At 45.8% G+C, this 18,044-nt stretch overlaps 1 protein-coding gene across 1 annotated transcript in view; it reads left to right on the top strand.

Annotated features, from left to right (window-relative positions):
- Positions 1-12,026, top strand: part of fhit (fragile histidine triad diadenosine triphosphatase) — a 709,572-nt gene extending 697,546 nt beyond the window's left edge. Inside the window, exons 6-7 of the mRNA XM_055647581.1 lie at positions 9,038-9,157; positions 10,619-12,026. Of these exons, the coding sequence (XP_055503556.1) occupies positions 9,038-9,142 (105 nt within the window). The 3' untranslated portion in view covers positions 9,143-9,157; positions 10,619-12,026. The remainder of the gene's footprint in view (positions 1-9,037; positions 9,158-10,618) is intronic.
- Positions 12,027-18,044: the final 6,018 nt, after the last annotated feature.

Below are 18,044 nucleotides of genomic sequence, written 5' to 3'. Positions count from 1 at the left end.
GCAAGGGATCGGTTCCGATATTAAGTCCGCGCCCTGCGGTGGGGCCTAAAATCAGTCTGAGGAGGCCTCCAGCTCCATCGATGATAGGCCGCAGGGCGACCTGAAACATCGTGTCTCGGGCAAGGAAAGAAACTGACTCCCCCGACCCCCCCCCCCCTCCCCTCAGATAAAACCGGAGAACTTTACACAAACTTGTAAAACGCACTACAAATACCAAAAAAAGACGAAAAAACAAACAGATTGTTGGCGGGGCTGCCAATCGTTCAGCCCCTGGTGGATTAGATGAAGACATGAATAAGTAGCGAATGGATGGAAAATGGATCACGTGCAGGCAGAGAGTTTAACTTGCCGTCATGTTCGGCACGGATCATGTGGGCCGAGTGGCCTGCTCCTGTGCTGTACTGTTCTATGTTCCGATCAGAACTGGGAACTTTTTAAGAGAAGAGGAACCAGGGCAAGATGATGTGGAAAGTAACAGATGACCTCACACCTAAGGGCAGCACGGTGGCGCAGCGGTAGAGTTGCTGCCTCGCACCGCCAGAGACCAGTGTTCGATCCTGACTACAGGTGCTGTCTGTACGGAGTTTGTATGTTCTCCCCGTGACCGTGTGGGTTTCCCCCAGGTGCCTCGGTTTCCTACCACATCCCAAAGACGTGCAGGTTTTTAAGTCAATTGGCCTCCGTAAACTTTCTCTGGTGTGTAAGGAGTGGATGAGAAAGCCTAATTGGTTTATAGCCTAATTGGAAAGACAATAGCATGTGTGTTAGTTTTCAAGGTACGCATCTTAAACCAATTGAATCCTGTTGTTGCAAACGAGATTAAGGGCCGGTCCCTCTTACGTGACCTTGGTTCGCAAATTACGCGTCCTCGTGGTCGCTTGAGGCGTACAGGCACTGTATGGCCGCGTGGGGCCGGTCCCACTTAGAAGCGCGGAGTTGTGCGGCGTTGGTCCCGACATCGCGCGGGGCTCCGAAATTCTTGCAGTGGCCGAAATCTTCGCATGCCAATGGCCTATCGGCCCGCGTACGCTCGCAAGTGCATTGCGGACATTCGCTGCGTCTTGACGGCGTATGCAGCATCTTGATGGCGTACGCCTAGCGCATGACGTAGCGTGACGACGTCACTGCCCAGCGTGGCGTTGCGTGATGACATCACCACCCGACGCCGTGCGACGCCCAAATTCAGTCGGCCCGCTTCCTGCCCAGCTGATTTGTAAGCATGATGTAAATGACGTCACGCGCGAACTTAGCGCGACCTCCGTGCAAGTGGGACAGGCCCTTCACTGTTTGAAAGATCAAATAATGTCGATCTTTCACTGGTGTGAACAGGTGGTCGATACGTGGACTCGGTTGGCCTGCTTCCATGCTTCTCCAAACTAAACTAAACTAATGATTGAGACTTGGTCTACACCATTTTGCCTATTTCCGTGATACTTTACAAAATCACAAACTATCTGTTCAACATCAGTCTGATTTTCATCTATGTCATGCCCATAATAAAAGAGAAGTGAAAACTGAATAAAGTTTAGTTTCAAGGAATCAGGGGATACGGGGAGAAAGCAGGAACGGGGAACTGATTTTAGACGATCAGCCAAGATCATATTGAAAGGTGGGGCAGGCTTGAAGGGCCGAATGGCCTACTCCTGCACCTTTTTGTTCATGTTTCTATGTTTCTGAGGATTAGCATATATTCTGCATCTGGCACAAACATTTCAACAAGGCATTTCATCTGGTGTCAGAAGCCCCGATCAAAAAACAAAATAAATACTTTGGTGCTGCAATTCATTGTGTTGGATATGACAACATTGAAAGTGTCGATCTCATTTTCCAGGCTGTGGGCCAGATATATACTTTATAGTTTTAGTCTGTGTAATAGCGTAGCTATGTGTTAAGCTGCAGCTTTCTGTAAAGAGGACATTAAAAGGGCAGCCAGCAATTTTCCAAGCATGATTGAATTTTTTTAAACCTCGTGTCGGCCCAGAATTTGCCAGGATAATAACAGAGAACCGTTCAGTGTTATGATGGAGAAAATCTGACAGCGGCTTCGAGCGTGCATAAGTGAACGGTGAAACACTTTAGTCCAGGAGTTGCTGTCATCTGTGGCTTCCAATAGCTGGTGCTGCATAGTCTTCCATGGGACAGTCAGACGAGATCCTTGGATTGAGGGGATCTCTAATGATTTGCAAACTCATACGATGGGTTCAAGGTGAAGGGCAAAATATTTAATAGGAATCTGAGGGGTAACTTTTCCACTTTTTTCACAGCGCTAAAAAAAGTCACAAGTTGCCGCGTTTCCCGAGTACCTGCCGTTAGCATTACGAAACATTCACGAGCTCCGACGTACCCGCTACGTACATTCTACATACTTACCACGAGTTGATGTTTTTTAAACTCGGGAGAGCTCTTGAATTACCTTGTACAGTGGGACAGGCCCTTAAGAGTCAGGTTTGTTTTTATTTCAGTTCAGTTTAATTTATTGTCACGTGTACCGAGGTACAGCGAAAAGCTTTTGTGTTGTGTGCTAACCAGTGAGCAGAAAGACAATACATGATTACAATCGTGCCGTTTACAGTATTTAGATACATGATGAGGGAATAACGTTTAGTGCAAGGTAAAGCCAGCAAAGTCCGATCTGAGGGTCACCAATGAGGTAGATAGTAGTTCAGCACTGCTCACTGGTTGTGGTGGGATGATTCAGTTACCTGCCAACAGCTGGGAAGAAACTGTCCCTGAATCTGGAGGTGTGCGTTACCTGGTTTTACCTGTGCAGTTGGTCAATGTGACACACCTTCCACCCTGTTAGATGGCATTATGAAACCGATGATTCAGTACACAAGCACTTCACCACTTCCCGCTGTCTTGATTATTGTATATTTATCTGTGTGTTATTGTTATAATGGGTGCGTAAAGTAAAAAATTATTTTTTGCATTGTCGCGCCAGATTACAATTAAACACGAAAAACGACATGACGTGCTGGAGTGACTCACCTGTGCCGGTCAAGTCAGTGGACATTTTTAAGGCAGAGATAGAAAGATTCTTGATTAGTACGGGTGTCAGAGGTTATGGGAAGAATGTGGTTAGAAGGGAGAGATAGATTAGCCATGATTGAATGGTGGATGGGCTGAATGGCCTAATTCTCTTCCTATCACTTATGAACCTATGAGTCATAAAGACATTCAACATGGAGAAGGCCCTTCAGCCCACCGAGCCTGTGCTGACCATCAACCACCCATTTCCCATCTGCACTGATCCTGCATTAATCCTATTTTTCACTCCTCCCATATTCTCACCGCCCCGCCCTGGTTATATCCTCCACCGAGTGCAAGGGGCAATGTTCCGTGGCCAAATCACCATCTTCACATGTATTTTAAATGTTGAGTTTTAATTTTTTTTTTTAATATCTGCTGGACCATCTCAGGCTGCATCTGTGGGGTTGAAATTGGACAGACAATGTTTTAGTTTAGTTTAGTTTAGCTTATTGTCACGTGTACCGAGGTACAGTGAAAAGCTGTTGTTGCGTGCTAACCAGTCAGCAGAAAGACAACACATGATTACAATCGGGCCATTTACATAATAAGGGAATAACATTTAGTGCAAGGTAAAGCCAGTAAAGTCGATCAAAGTTGGTGCGAGGATCACCAATGAGGTAGATAGTAGTTCAGGAATGCTCTCTGTTTGTGGTAGGATGATTCTAATCTTACGTCCATCTGCATAGACTTGTACTCTACGTATTTCATGATCTGGACACTACGGCCACTGAACTGCACAATTGGCAGTTTCATTGTGCATGTTGCACATACCAGGGTCTTGCTTGCATTCAGTAATTGAATTTCCACTTAATTCAGTCTCACGCAGTGTTAAAGAAAAACACATACTAGGCAACTGAAGCCAGCCTTCCCTGGGACTGAAATGCATGATCTAGACGCCACCTGTTGTCTGCATCGATGCATAATAGTAGGTCCTTGGTGAGTAACTCTATTTTCTTGCGGGAGCTGGCTTTACCTTGTACTAAACGTTATTCCCTCATCGCGTATCTGTACACTGTAAACGGCTCGATTGGAATCACGTGTTGTCTTTCCCCTGACTGGCTAGCACGCAACAAAAGCTTTTCGCTGTATCTCGGTACACGTGACAATAAACGAAACTGTAAACTGTAATTTGGAATACAAGAATTGAGATTTTGTGAAAAAATAAATCGCTGATGTAGAATGAATATGATGCGTAGTTATCTCACGCCTCTCTCTGTGAAGTGTCGGTTGGTTCTTGATGCCAGATGGTATAAATACTCAGCCACCATAACTGTGAACGGTAGCACAACATAGTTGAGGACACTAGAATATACCTAATTCATCAATTAAATATTATTCTAAGTTCGTTTCAGGCAATCATTTGCGCATCTTAAGCTGCTTGTGGGAAAGAACTGCAGATGCTGGTTTAAACCAAAGATAGACACAAAATGCTGGAGTAACTCAGCGGGATAGACAGCGCCTCTGGATAGAAGGGATGGGTGACGTTTTGGGTCGAGACCCTTCAGTCCGAAGAAGGGTCTCGACTCGAAACATCACCCATTCCCTCTCTTCAGAGACGCTGCCTGCCCCGCTGAGTTACTCCAGCACTCTGTGAAACGTCACCTATCCATGTTCTCCACAGATGCTGCCTGACCCGCTGAGTTACTCCAGCACTCTGTGAAACGTCACCTATCCATGTTCTCCACAGATGCTGCCTGACCCGCTGAGTTACTCCAGCACTCTGTGAAAAGTCACCTATCCATGTTCTCCACAGATGCTGCCTGACCCACTCAGTTATGGTGCAGCAGCATCTATGGAGCTAAGGAAATAGGCAACGTTTCGGGCCGAAATCCTTTTGGAAATAGGCAACGTTTCGGGCCGAAACCCTTATGGGTTTCGGCCCGAAACATTGCCTATTTCCTTAGCTCCATAGATGCTGCCTGACCTGCTGAGTTACTCCAGCACTCTGTGAAACGTCACCTATCCATGTTCTCCAGAGATGCTGCCTGACCCGCTGAGTTACTCCAGCACTCTGTGTTGAAAGTTTAAAGGAGATGTGCATGGCAAGTTGTTTTTACACAGAGGGTGGTGAGTGCACGGAATGCGCTGCCTGGGGTGGTGGTTGACGTAGATGCAATAGTGGCATAGATCGTCATACGGAGATGAGGAGGATTGAAGGATATGGGTTTTTGTGCAGGCAGGTGAAAGTTGGTCGAGGACTTAAAGGTCTTCGATCTATGTGGTCGTCTCAAAGTTACATTGCTGCCAGATTGCTATTGCTTTCCTGAATGCTCTCCAATGGAGTCCATTGCACAGAGTCCAAAGAGGAAAAGGAATACTGTGGCAATTCCCCGCTTTAAGTTCACTCCCTTTATCCAACGTCAGGCTGTATTGCGTGGGCTTTTTTCAATTATTTCAATGGGGGAAAATGACTCCAAAGGGAAAACATTAGCTCATTCAGATTTTTTTCCAGCACAGACTTTGTGGGCTGAAGGGCCTGTTCTTGCGCGAACTCTTCTAAGTTCTATGCTTATTTGCAAATGTGGGTCGATGCTGAATTATTGTTTCAAGTGTATGATGGCCTAGGTTAATGTCATATTAATGGCATTCCTTTGTATTCTGAATTGGATATAGTGTCTCCACGTGTACGAGACTTAACTCCCTGATCTTTCTAAATCACTCAGTTGGACAAGTGAATGTACAATTTTAAACAGATGCAGTCAAATTTCACCTTGATTCAGCTAATTACACAAGCGTGTGAAGAATAATTAATATGCATCACTGTTTCTATTACAGCAGTCTTGCTTAATTTAGTTTGGTGACCATTCTGATCCTGGGTTCAAGATGAGTGCCTTTTCATCACTGGATCGTGCACTTCAGTGCCTTGAACTTGGCTAACTGCCCTCATGTCCTTCATCATTTCCTCACTGTAATACCAGCCCGTGGGAGTGCTGGAATCCTGTCCGTGACTCACCAGCGCTGCTCCCAGCAAGAGAGACGCCACTTTTCTTATGTTCCTTCAAAGATCGCACTTTGCACGTTTCTTAAAACATTAAGATAGTTTTTCTTTTTATAAAGAAACTGAAGCACTTAAGTCATCTAAATATATAACAGGATATAGGCAGACAGCACGGAAACAGGACCTTTGGCCCAACTTATCCATGTCGACTAAGATGTCCCACCTATGCTTGCCCCCATTTGACCCATATCCCTCTAAACCTTTCCTATCCATGTATCTGTCCAAGTGTCTTTAAATTGCTGTTATATACCTGCCTCAACTACCTCCTCTGGCACCACCCACTGAGTGATAAGGTTGCCCCTGGGATTCATATTAAATCTGTCCCCTCTCACCTTAAACCTATGGCCTCTAGTGCTTGAGTCCCCTACTCTGGGCAAAAGACTCTGTGCTCTCACCCTATCTATTCCCCTCATGAATTTATATACCTCTATAAGATCACCCCCACAGCTTCTTATGCTCCAAGGAATAAATTCCTAGCTGCCTCATCTCCTTTTATGACTCAGTCCACCAAGTCCCGGAAACATCCTCCGAAATCTCTCCAGTCTTATCAATAAAAAAATAATTTTCAAAAAATAAGAATGAGCTAATGTTTTCCTCCATTGAAATAATTGAAAAAGCCACACAATACAGCCTGACGTTGGATACAGGGAGTGAACTTAAAGCGGGGAATTGCCACAGTATTCCTTTTCCTCTTTGGACTCTTGTGTAATGGACTCCATTGGAATGCATTCAGGAAAGCAATAGCGATCTGGCAGCAATGTAACTTTGAGACGACCACATTGATCGAAGACCTTTAATAGACAATAGGTGCAGGAATAGGCCATTCGGCACTTCGAGCCAGCACCACCATTCAATGTGATCATGGCTGATCATTCCCAATCGGTACCCCGTTCCTGCCTTCTCCCCATATCCCCTGACTCCGCTATCTTTAAGAGCCCTATCGAGCTCTCTCTTGAAAGTGTCCAGAGAAACGGCAGAGAATTCCACAGACTCACAACTCTCTGTGAGAAAAAGTGTTTCCTCATCTCCGTTCTAAATGGCTTTCTCCTTATTCTTAAACTGTGGCCCCTGGTTCTGGACTCCCCCAACATCGGGAACATGTTTCCTGCCTCTAGCGTGTCCAAACCCTTAATAATCTTATATGTTTCAATAAGATCTCCTCTCATCCTTCCAAATTCCAGCGTGTACAAGCTTAAAAATTGCTTAAAAATTAAACGAGGACATTTTATTTAAAGTTTGTGGGTGGATCCTGACAATTCTTCATAAAATCTGGGCCAGAATCGGAACATGAATCGTTTCCAGTCAAATTTCTAAAATTTCTGGTAGAAAATGATTCATATTCAATATTCATATCAGGATTTGCAATGATATGTTGACCGAGCTGTTTAATAATGAAGAGCAATGAGTTTATGATGTTTACATTTGCAGATATTGTTTCATGAAGTTGAGACTGATTTATTTTGATATGGATACAAGTAACAAATGACCAGATGTCTTGAACAAGATCTCTCGCTTGATATTTTATGAAGATAGTTGTGAATTTTGTATGATGTGACTTTTCACTGGCATCTACGATTTACCTGAGGAAGGGTTTCGGCCCGAAACGTTGCTGCTGCTGCACCCGCTGAGTTTCTCCAGCTTTTTTGTGTACCGTCGATTTCCAGCATCTGCAGTTCCTTCTTAAACACTACAATTTACTTGTTTGTTTCAGAGGAAGTTTACAACTTTTCTTTTCTGTAAGTCAATTGTAGTTATGTTCTTCTCCCGAGGGATCGTAATAAATCGGACTGTTCTTGAAAGGACAAATGACAGACAATCTGTAAGGAATAGGTTTAATGGCATGAATCGCTTTTTGCACAATTAAATCATGTGTTCTTGTCTGAGCTGCAGATGTGCCCTTATTGTCATTGATGGAAAACAAAAATAAAGCTCTGAACACAGTTCACAGCAAAATAGTTTTCTGAAAATACAAAGCCAAAGCTTTTGGTAACTTATTCTTGGCACCAGCAAGACCAATCTGCTGAGCCCCCTCTGGTTTCTACAGCTCCCTGAACCCGAAGTCCATCTGTCTTTCTGGGCAACAATCATGATTAACTTAACAATACGCATTGTCAAGTTCAACATTGCCACAACCGCCTCATTGCGAAGAAAAACGTTTTCACCCGGAGAGATGTGAATCTGTGGAATTCTCTGCCACAGACGGCAGTGGAGGCCAATCTACTGGACGTTTTCATGAGAGAGTTAGATATGGCTCTGATTTATACTGATCAAGGGGTTTGGATGAACAGCCATGATCATACTGAATGGATGAACAGCCATGCTGGCTCGAAGGGCCGAATGGCCTACTCTTGCACCTATTTTCTATGTTTCTATGACTAGAATATAAAAACCGGGGTGGGTTTAATTGTGATCAGTTCTGACAACAGAACAATCAGATTCTCAGCAGGTCAGACAGCATCTGAGGAGGAAATGGACAGGATGGACCCATCTTCCTGACTGTAAACGCCATTTGTCCATTCCCCTCCCCAGATGCTGCCTGGCCCACTGAGTTCTTCCAGCTGTTTGTTTTTTCCTAATATTCCAGCATCTGCAGTCTCTTGTGTCTCTGTAGATTTATTGACCACAGTGCATGTCCAGTGAAGGATTTCTTGCAAAAGAACTTTCACAATGCATCAAAATGATTATAAAATGGGATCGGTGAGGTTGATCTAAATGGATTTCACACCTTGCATGTTTTATCAGCTGGGCCGAATGGAAATAGAGAAACATGTGAGGATGTAGCAAATGTTTAGGTAGAGATTCGAGGAGCTGTGCCCCATGGCCATTGACTTAGGGAAGCCATTTAACATTACTTGCTCTTGAACTTTAAAACATTTCCATATTGATTCACAGCAGAACAGGTTTCGTGGAGTTATCTCCTTTTAATTTAATGAGTGCAAACGTGCGGAGATGAATGCAGCTTCTTCCTTTCACATCTTTAGTTTTCACCTCATTTGTTATCGTTGAAAGCTCCAGAAGCACGACCGAGAAACGGCTGAAGACTCACAGAGGAAGTGGAGGACAGAGGAGGAGATGGCCTCCGAAGCTGCTGACCTCAGGAAGTACTTCGTCTAGTCAACACCTCCTGCGGTATGTGTCTTTCAATTCTCCTCTTTGTGTAAGTGGACTTTGGAGATTTGCTCCACTGTGGACAGCAAAGTTTCGCAGCACCTCAGTCTTGCCAACTCTCACCTGCAAGGATGTGGGGTTGAGTTATGACCTTGGATCTTTGAGTGAATGATCCTCTCCAGATGCTCCCGTTCCCCCCCCCCCCCCCCCCCCCCCCCCCCCCCCCCCCCCCCCCACCCCAACGGCGTGTTGGTGAGTTCATTGCTCATTGTAAATCATCCTTTATGTAAGATTAATTGAAATGACTAAAATCTTCCCCTCTGTTATCAGGCTTCTGAGTGGTCCTTCCATAAGCCAGGGCACTGTCCGATTCACCTCTACCCCATTGCGGACATTGGACTTTGTCTGTGGAACTGGTGCACTACAATGCTGAGAACTATATTCTGCACTCTGTATCTTCCCCTTTGCTCTACCTGTTGGACTGGAGTTTGACTTGATTGTGTTTTTGTATAATATTGTCTACCTGATTGGAGAGCATGCAAAACAAAGCTTTCCTCTGTACTTTGGTACATGAGTTAATAATCACCCTGAACCTGAACAGTAAGATAGTGCCCGGCAACAAGGCTTTGGCCAAATGAGTCCACGCCGACCATCGATCGCCCGTTCACGCTACTTAGAGTCATGTAGCCTCACTTCCCCACTCTGGCCAACATGTCCCAGCTACACTAGTCCCACCTGCCCACGTTTGGTCCTTATCCCTCCAAATGTGTCCTATCCATGTATCTGTCTAACTGTTTCTTAAATGTTGGGATAGTCCCAGCCTCAATTGCATCATCTGGCAGCTTGTTCCATACACCCACCACCCTTTGTGTGGAAAAGTTACCCCTCAGATTCCTATTAATTCTTTTCCTCTTCACCTTAAACCTATGTCCTTTTGGTCCTCGATTCCCCCACTCTGGGCAAGAGACTCTGTGCATCTACCCGATTTAGTCCTCTCATGATTTGATACGCTGTGCTATTCCATTTTCTCCTCCGTTCCCTGCACACTAGAAGTAATTTCACGACAGTCAACTTTCCTACAAGCCCGCACGTCTTTGGGATGCGGGAGGAAACCAGAGCACCTGGAGGAAACCCAGGCCGTCACGGGGAGAACATGCTAACTCCACACCGACAGTACCCGAGTTCACCAAAACTCGGGTCTCTGGCATTGTCAAAACTCTACCAGCCGTACTCCAGGCGTTGTGGCAGGGGGGGGGGGGGGGGGGGGGGGGGGGGGGAGAGTGGTGGAGGGGGGTGGGGAAATTGGGGGAACGGTGTGGCCATGTCTAGTTGAATGGGCTCCGTCTATGCATTACTAAGTACATTAAATAGTAATGTGTTTTTGTACAAATACATGAAACTTTAGACACTAGTATCAGTAAGTGGTGAAAATATTTGTTTGGGTAATTCTGATGTTAGGATTCATTTATTCCTATTTTTCAGCCAAGTATCCAAGGAGTCTCCAGGAATGTGAAGAAATTCAGAAGATTTTAGCCATTGAATCAAAAACAACACACAGTTAGATTACAGTTACTACATAGCAAACGGTATTTGAATCTTTGAAGAAATCAGTTTTCTTGTGGCAACAGCTAATGTTAGTATTCCTTGCACCTTCAGAATTGAAATGTCAATATCGTAACATCCTCAATGAAATAATTGCAGTTATTGGCATCTAACAATTCGTCAGCTAATCCTGATTCTGTTTGGACTAGAAGCCAGGTTTTGATTCAATGGAAACTGTGTCATTCAAAACGGAGATGCCTATGTTGATTTTCATAGAGTTTGGAATAAATGTGCAGCGGTTTTCAAATGATTCTAGTTTTATGATAATGAGGAATTTACAGCCTATAAAAGGGCTGAGAGTAATGTGAATAAATATGCAGAATTTTTTAATACAAAGAAGTGTGTGATAGAAAGTGCAGAGAGCCCAGAGTGCTGGAGTAACTCAGCAGGTCAGGCAGCATCTGTGGAGATCATAGATAGGTGACGTTTGGGCAGTTTGCACCCTAGCGGCATAAACATTCACCTCCAATTTCCAGTAGCCCTTGCTGTCTCCTCCCCTTCTCAGCTCTCCCTCAGCCCTCCGCTCCTCCTCTTCCTTTCTCCTTTCTCCTCCCCACCCTACATCAGTCTGAAGAAGGGTTTCCACCCGAAACGTTGCCTATTTCCTTCGCTCCATAAATGCTGCTGCACCCGCTGAGTTTCGCCAGCACTTTTGTCTACCATAGATAGGTGACGTTTTGGGTCGTGTCCCTTCTTCAGACTGAATGAATGAATGAATGAATGAATGAATACGTTTGTCGGCCAAGTATTCCCATACAAGGAATTTTCCTTGGTGCTCCGCCCGCAAGTGGCAACATGACATAGAGCGACAGTTAGGAATGACACATTAAACATTACTGATTGTAGTGGGAAGAGAGGAAAACGCTGGGAAAACAGTGTGGGGCAGGACAAAGCCAGGCAAGTGATTGGTGGATACAGGGAGGGAGGTTGAGTGGCAGGATGGGTGGACAAAGGCTGGAGATGGAAAGGAAACAAAGGGCTTTGAGATAAGGAAAGAAGAGGGTTGAATTGTGAGGCCAGAGGAGTGGATGTGAAGAGAAGGATAGTGGGAGAAACTAGTGCGCACTGCGAAGAAAGATGCTGCCTGACCCGTTGAGTTGCTCCAACACATTTTATGTTTTTTGCTGAAAAAGCCTGCATTTGCATTTCCTTGTGTCTAACACATCCAATGTGTTAATACAAAGTATTCAGTTAAACATCACCGCCTCCTTTAAATCTGGCCCTCTTCAATAAATGCTGCAAGGCAAATGCTAGTGATATTTTCAAATCATTAAAAGAATTGTATTGATTTTGTTTTTGTTGGTATTTTTTATGATCAACTGCTTCTGTTGAAATCCATACGTTGTGGGCAAGATCGCAGCATAAATCTCTTCACTTGCTGACATGTTGGGGTGTTGTACTGTACACTGTGCTGTGATCATTCTTGTTCTGTCGATCATCATTCCGTTAACTTTTTGTATCCCCTGCCATGATCACTATTTCATGCTGTTTGCAATCCAAGATACCCCTTCGCTATGTGTTACAACCACCGTCTGTAACCATTCTCTGAAAGCTGCCGGCTGCATTTGCACCACAATCCATGCTGATGGATCAAAGCTGCTGAGTTGAGAACATCTTGAGTGAAAATGAATCGCAGGCAGCCATTCATGACATTCGTATTTAAAAATGTATTTGAACAGCGGATTCATTGGTAACATTTTGTTCGATACTCACAATGACACCCCACACACACACACACAGTATCTGTCAGTGTTCAACTATTCTCAGACACGAAAACATTCCAGGGGTTGCAACGGCAAGATCTTAACTCCCTTGAGGCCTGTCGCAGTTATTTGCGTGATCGTCTTCCCCAGCTCCATTCTGATCCAGTTTGATTGAGCTAATGTTAGTTGTGTCGGTGTTACACAAAAGTTGAGTTGGACCTCAATACTTCTTGATCCGTTCAAAGGTCCATTGAGTTCTGGGTAGCGAGTCGATCATTTTGGCATAGCGGCGCAGCTGGTAGTACCGCTGCCTCACTGCGCCAGAGACCCGAATTCCTTCCCGACCTCGGCTGCTGTCTGTGTGGAGTTTGACGTGTTCTGCCTGTGGGTTTCCTCCGGCTGCTCCAGTTTCTCCCTGCATCCCAAAGACGTGCGGGTTTGTAGGTTAATCGGCCTTCTGTAAAAAATTGCCTCTAGTGTGTAGGGAGTGGATGGGAAAGCGGGCTAACCTAGAACTAGTGTGGAACTGGTAATCAACATTCAGTGTGAATGCCGTGTGGGATGAAGGACTTGTTTCCATGCTGTATCTTTAAAACCAGAACTGAAAAAAGTTGCCTCACCCTCTCTATGAGCATGTGTGGGTTTGTCAGCTTTTATTTGAGATCTTGAGCACCCTCTGTTATTTGCTGTTATATACGTTACATCCTATGTGTTAATATCGTGCAGCTTTTATGTAACACTGGGTTACGCTTGCTTGGTATTCTGTGCTCACACGCTCTGAGGGACTTGATTCTTTGCCTCTGTTGTACACTACAGACGCCCGAGCACTGTAGCACTGCAGATAAGATAGACCTGAAAATCTATCACCTTTATTCGATAAGATGAAAGACCAAGGCGGTGACTAGGAATACTTGACCTTTCAGTATATAACATGCTACGTCCCATTATGTTTCTGTTGGCTTTGTGGATAACTGCGGTCGTTAGGCCTCACCGAAAAAAACTCTTCAACATTAGAATCAGAATCAGACTGTAAAAATAACTTGAAAGGATCAAGTGACATTTGTGTGCAAGTGGCCGTGCGGTGCAGTGTTCAGTGGCCAAGCAATATTTTTCACGAGAGTCCCTTGTACATGCAAAGATATCTTCCACTGAATGGTTTACACAACCTTTGCAGAGGGCTGCTCATAGACTAGGAGTGGACTTAGCCAACACCAGCATTTTGTTCTATTTAAGCTAATAGTCTTTAGCTTAGGAGGCTGCAACTGCGGGTCTGGCGGACGGCGGCACCGGGAGCCCGCGGGTCCCTGGAGGGAGACCGCTTTTCAGGGCTCCCGCAACGGCGACTTCTCCCGCCCGAGTTGCGGGGTCGAAGAGCTCCTGGAGCGGGGCCTTACAGCACCGCCCCGCACGGCTTGGAATGGCCGCGGGACTCTGCGAGCGCACGCCGGGGGCTCTAACATCAAGACCCGGTGTGCGACCTTGCATCACCCGGCGTGGCTTTAATGGCCGCGGGACAATCGCCATCGCCAGCCGGGGGCTTTGACTTTGACTCTGACATCGGGGGGGGAGTGCAATGGAGAGATAAGTTTTTTTGGCCTTCCATCACAGTAATGTGATGGATGTTTATGTAAATTATGTTGTGTCTTGGGTCTATTTAACTTTCTGGTGCCTTTCCCCACAGTGGAAAGCTTTGATTCTGCTGTGGGGGGACGTTTGTGTTGAACTCTAAAATGTGGTGTGTCCATTTTATTCATTTTTATTTTTTAACCTACTTCTATAGTTTGTAATGGAACTTATTATTTAATTTATGTAAAGCACTTTGGGGTCAATGCAAATTGACTAAAAATGTGCTATATAAATAAACTTACTTTACTTTACTTTACTAATAGCCATTGTAGGTATGGACAACAGATTAACTTAAATAGACACAAAATGCTGGTGTAACTCAGCGGGACAGGCAGCATCACTGGAGAGAAGGAATGTCTCCTATGTTTCTCCAGGAGATGATGCATGGGAATACAGACTGCTCACTTGCAGTGGAGGATAACGGCCCTGCCCCACAGGCGACTTTTTAGGCGACTGCAGGAGACTATGCAGTCGCCACGTGGTCGCCGGTGGTTGCTGGGGAGTCGCCTTCATGGTCGCGAGGAGTTCCCGCATTCTGGGACCTAGTCGCGGCCTCATTATGGTCGCCGTGAATTTTTCAACGTTGGAAATTCAGCGGCGACCAGAATGAAGCCGCCATGGAGAGTAGCGAGAATTCTCGTGCCGTAGGTGGGTTGCCAGGAGGTCGAAGGTTCTCGGAGGTTCTCGTAGGCTGTAGCCGGTGCTGACCAGTGAATTTCTTTGGCTCATTGGGAGAAAAAAACGTAAGCAGTAGTTTTTAGAACCAAGGATAACCGACCGGTAATGTTAAATGTCCGCCGAGCTTCACAGCCGTGTATCTCTGGCTTCTTAAAAGTTGTCTCCACTCCTTCTCCCCCCCTTCTCCCCTCTCTGCCCACCCATCTCCCCCCCTCTTTTAAAAGACTTGCCATACACTGTGCTTTAGATGTCTTTTTTCAGCGCCAACCTTCCTGTTCATCGCGGTGTGTGTCTGTTCACCTTGGCTTTGCACCGTGTGAATTTTTTAGACAGCGTTCCCCCCCCGCTTGCCCTGTTCCCCACTTGCATAACGGGCTGGTGAAGGAAGCGATGTGTGTGTGTGTGTGTGTGTGTGTGTGTGTGTGTGTGTGTGTGTGTGTGTGTGTGTGTGTGTGTGTGTGTGTGTGTGTGTGTGTGTGTGTGTGTGTGTGTGTGTGTGTGTGTGTGTGTGTGTGTGTGTGTGTGTGTGTGTGTGTGTGTGTGTGTGTGTGTGTGTGTGTGTGTGTGTGTGTGTGTGTGTGTGTGTGTGTGTGTGTTCCACTTTGACAGTCGCTGTTCCAGTCGCTGGCAGTCCGCTGAAATATCGCCTAAGTGGGACAGACAGGCCCATAAGTCCGTGAATATTTTTAAGGCAGTGATAGATCGATTCTTGATTAGTACGGGTGTCTGAGGTTATGGGGAGACGGCAGGAGTATGGGGTTAGGAGGGAGAGATAGATCAGCCAAGATTGAATGGTGGAGTAGACGTGATGGGCCGAATGGCCTAAATTCTACTCCTATTCCTTGTTACCTTGTTACTTTAGGTACACAAAAAAGCTGGAGAAACTCAGCGGGTGCAGCAGCATCTATGGAGCGAAGGAAATAGGCAACGTTTCGGGCCGAAACCAGAGGTTTCGGCCCGAAACGTTGCCTGTTTCCTTCGCTCCATACATGCTGCTGCACCCGCTGAGTTTCTCCAGCTTTTTTGTGTACCTTCGATTCTCCAGCATCTGCAGTTCCTTCTTAAATACCTTGTTACTTTGTTACCTTGTTGAATGGGCGATGTTTCAGATGGAGACTTATAGAAACTTACATCTTATAGAAACTTACAAAATTCTTAAGGGGTTGGACAGGCTAGATGCAGGAAGATTGTTCCCAATGTTAGGGAAGTCCAGGACAAGGGGTCACAGCTTAAGGATAAAGGGGAAATCCTTTAAAACCGAGATGAGAAGAACTTTTTTCACGCAGAGAGTGGTGAATCTCTGGAACTCTCTGCCACAGAGGGTAGTGAGGCCAGTTCATTGGCTATATTTAAGAGGGAGTTAGATGTGGCCCTTGTGGCTAAGGGGATCAGGGGGTATGTTACGGGATACTGAGTTGGATGATCAGCCATGATCATATTGAATGGCGGTGCAGGCTCGAAGGGCCGAATGGCCTACTCCCACCTAATTTCTATGTTTCTATGTTTCTATGAGACCCTTTAACCTAAACAGATTACCTTACTTGAAAGACAAGTAGAAAAGGTTTGGAGGATTTAAAGATTTGAAGGTTTAGTGCCAAACATGGGCAGGTGGGACTAGCGTAGATGAGGCATCTTGGTCGATAAGATGGTTGTACAAGTTGTGACCTGTTTCGTGTTGTTTGCGTGTTTTTGCAGGAATGTCCGTGTCTTGGACATCTTTCTTGACACAATTGGCTGGTATGTCCAATAGCCATTGGGCAGTGGGCTCGTAACAGTTTCAGATGGAAGCCTTCAATTGCAAACCTCTATAATGTCCAAATCACAGCCCAAGGTAGCTCAGGCCTGGGGATGTGAGAGGTTGGTCGGATCAGCTGTGTAGATTTGTTTTTTAGTTTTGTTTAGCTTAGAGATACAGCGCTGAAACAGGCCTTTCGGCCCACCGAGTCCGCGCTGACCACCGAGTCCCCGTACACTAACAATATCCTACACCCACTAGGGACAATTTACAGTTTACCAAGCCAATTAACCTACAAACCTGCACGTCTTTGGAGTGTGGGAGGAAACCGGAGATCCCGGAGAAAACCCACGCAGCTCAGGGGGAGAACGTGCAAACTCCGTCCAGACAGCACCTGTAGTCGGGATCGAGCCCGGGTCTTTGGCAACTCTACCGCTGTGCTACTCTGCTGCATCAGTTAGCAGGTCTACCTCGAAGGCTTGGCGATGGGAGGGAGGGAGTGGGGGAGGTTGGTACAAGGACATGAGTTGGGCTTCAGTCAAGGCGTTTGAGGGTAGAGGGTGTTTGAAGTCATCGTGAACCAGACCTGGAGGGATACGGGTGTTGAAGGAGTGGGAACATAGAGCTTCAGGGAACTGTGGCCAAACAAGTCTCGTGGATTGTTCAAGAAGGAACTGCAGATGCTGGAAGATCGAAGGTACACAAAATTGCTGGAGAAACTCCGCGGGTGCAGCAGCAGCATCTATGGAGCGAAGGAAATAGGCGACGTTTCGGGCCGAAACCCTTCTTCAGACTTGGATTGGTGACCTTGGAAGAGCAGAGTATTGGAGCGTTTGGCTATCGGAGTGATGGTTTAGGACCTTGCAGGTGTTGGGGCATGAGATGGCTGCACTGGCAGGGGTGGACATTTGGAGAGACTAAGATCAGTGGTCAGTGGATCGTTTTGCCAGCCCCAGAGGGAAAGGATATGACCGGCTTTCTTTGAGTTCCCATGTCTACATTCTTCCCTCATCTCCATTGAGATTGAGACTGAGATTGGTGTACTGAGCCGTCCACACAGAGATACCTCTGGAGACGGGAATGAATGGATTTCCCTGCACCCAAGATGGCCTGCAGCTTTGCAAAACATATTTTGAGATATAAAAACAGTGTTGTTAGTGACCCAAATATAAATGTCATGACTTCAACCCTGAGTGATTCACATCCCTTCTGAATTTTCCCATGGTTTGTGAAAATATTCAGCTGTGCTTGATCACAACTTTCCACAAGATTTGCGTTCCTTTTCCAACCCATCCACTTGTGTTGTGTCTAATTTTACTTTCCTAACTTCCTGTGGGATGATCAGCCTCAGTGCAACGTCTCTCAATCTTTGAACACGATGTATTGAATGAGCTTGACAACGGCTCTGTGCAGCCAAGAACACGATCTTAAAAGAGCAGCGGGCATGGGAATGGTACGTACCAGGCCAAACATCCCAAGGCACGAAGCACTTGTGATCTGTCGAGCTGCACATCTTTATTAATAAATGCACCAGGGGAGGGGAATGAAGAACTAGAGGACATAG

The sequence above is a fragment of the Leucoraja erinacea genome, chromosome 16, assembly GCF_028641065.1.
Source record: "Leucoraja erinacea ecotype New England chromosome 16, Leri_hhj_1, whole genome shotgun sequence".
Lineage (NCBI taxonomy): Eukaryota > Metazoa > Chordata > Chondrichthyes > Rajiformes > Rajidae > Leucoraja > Leucoraja erinaceus.
This window is presented reverse-complemented; position numbering and strand designations above follow the sequence as displayed.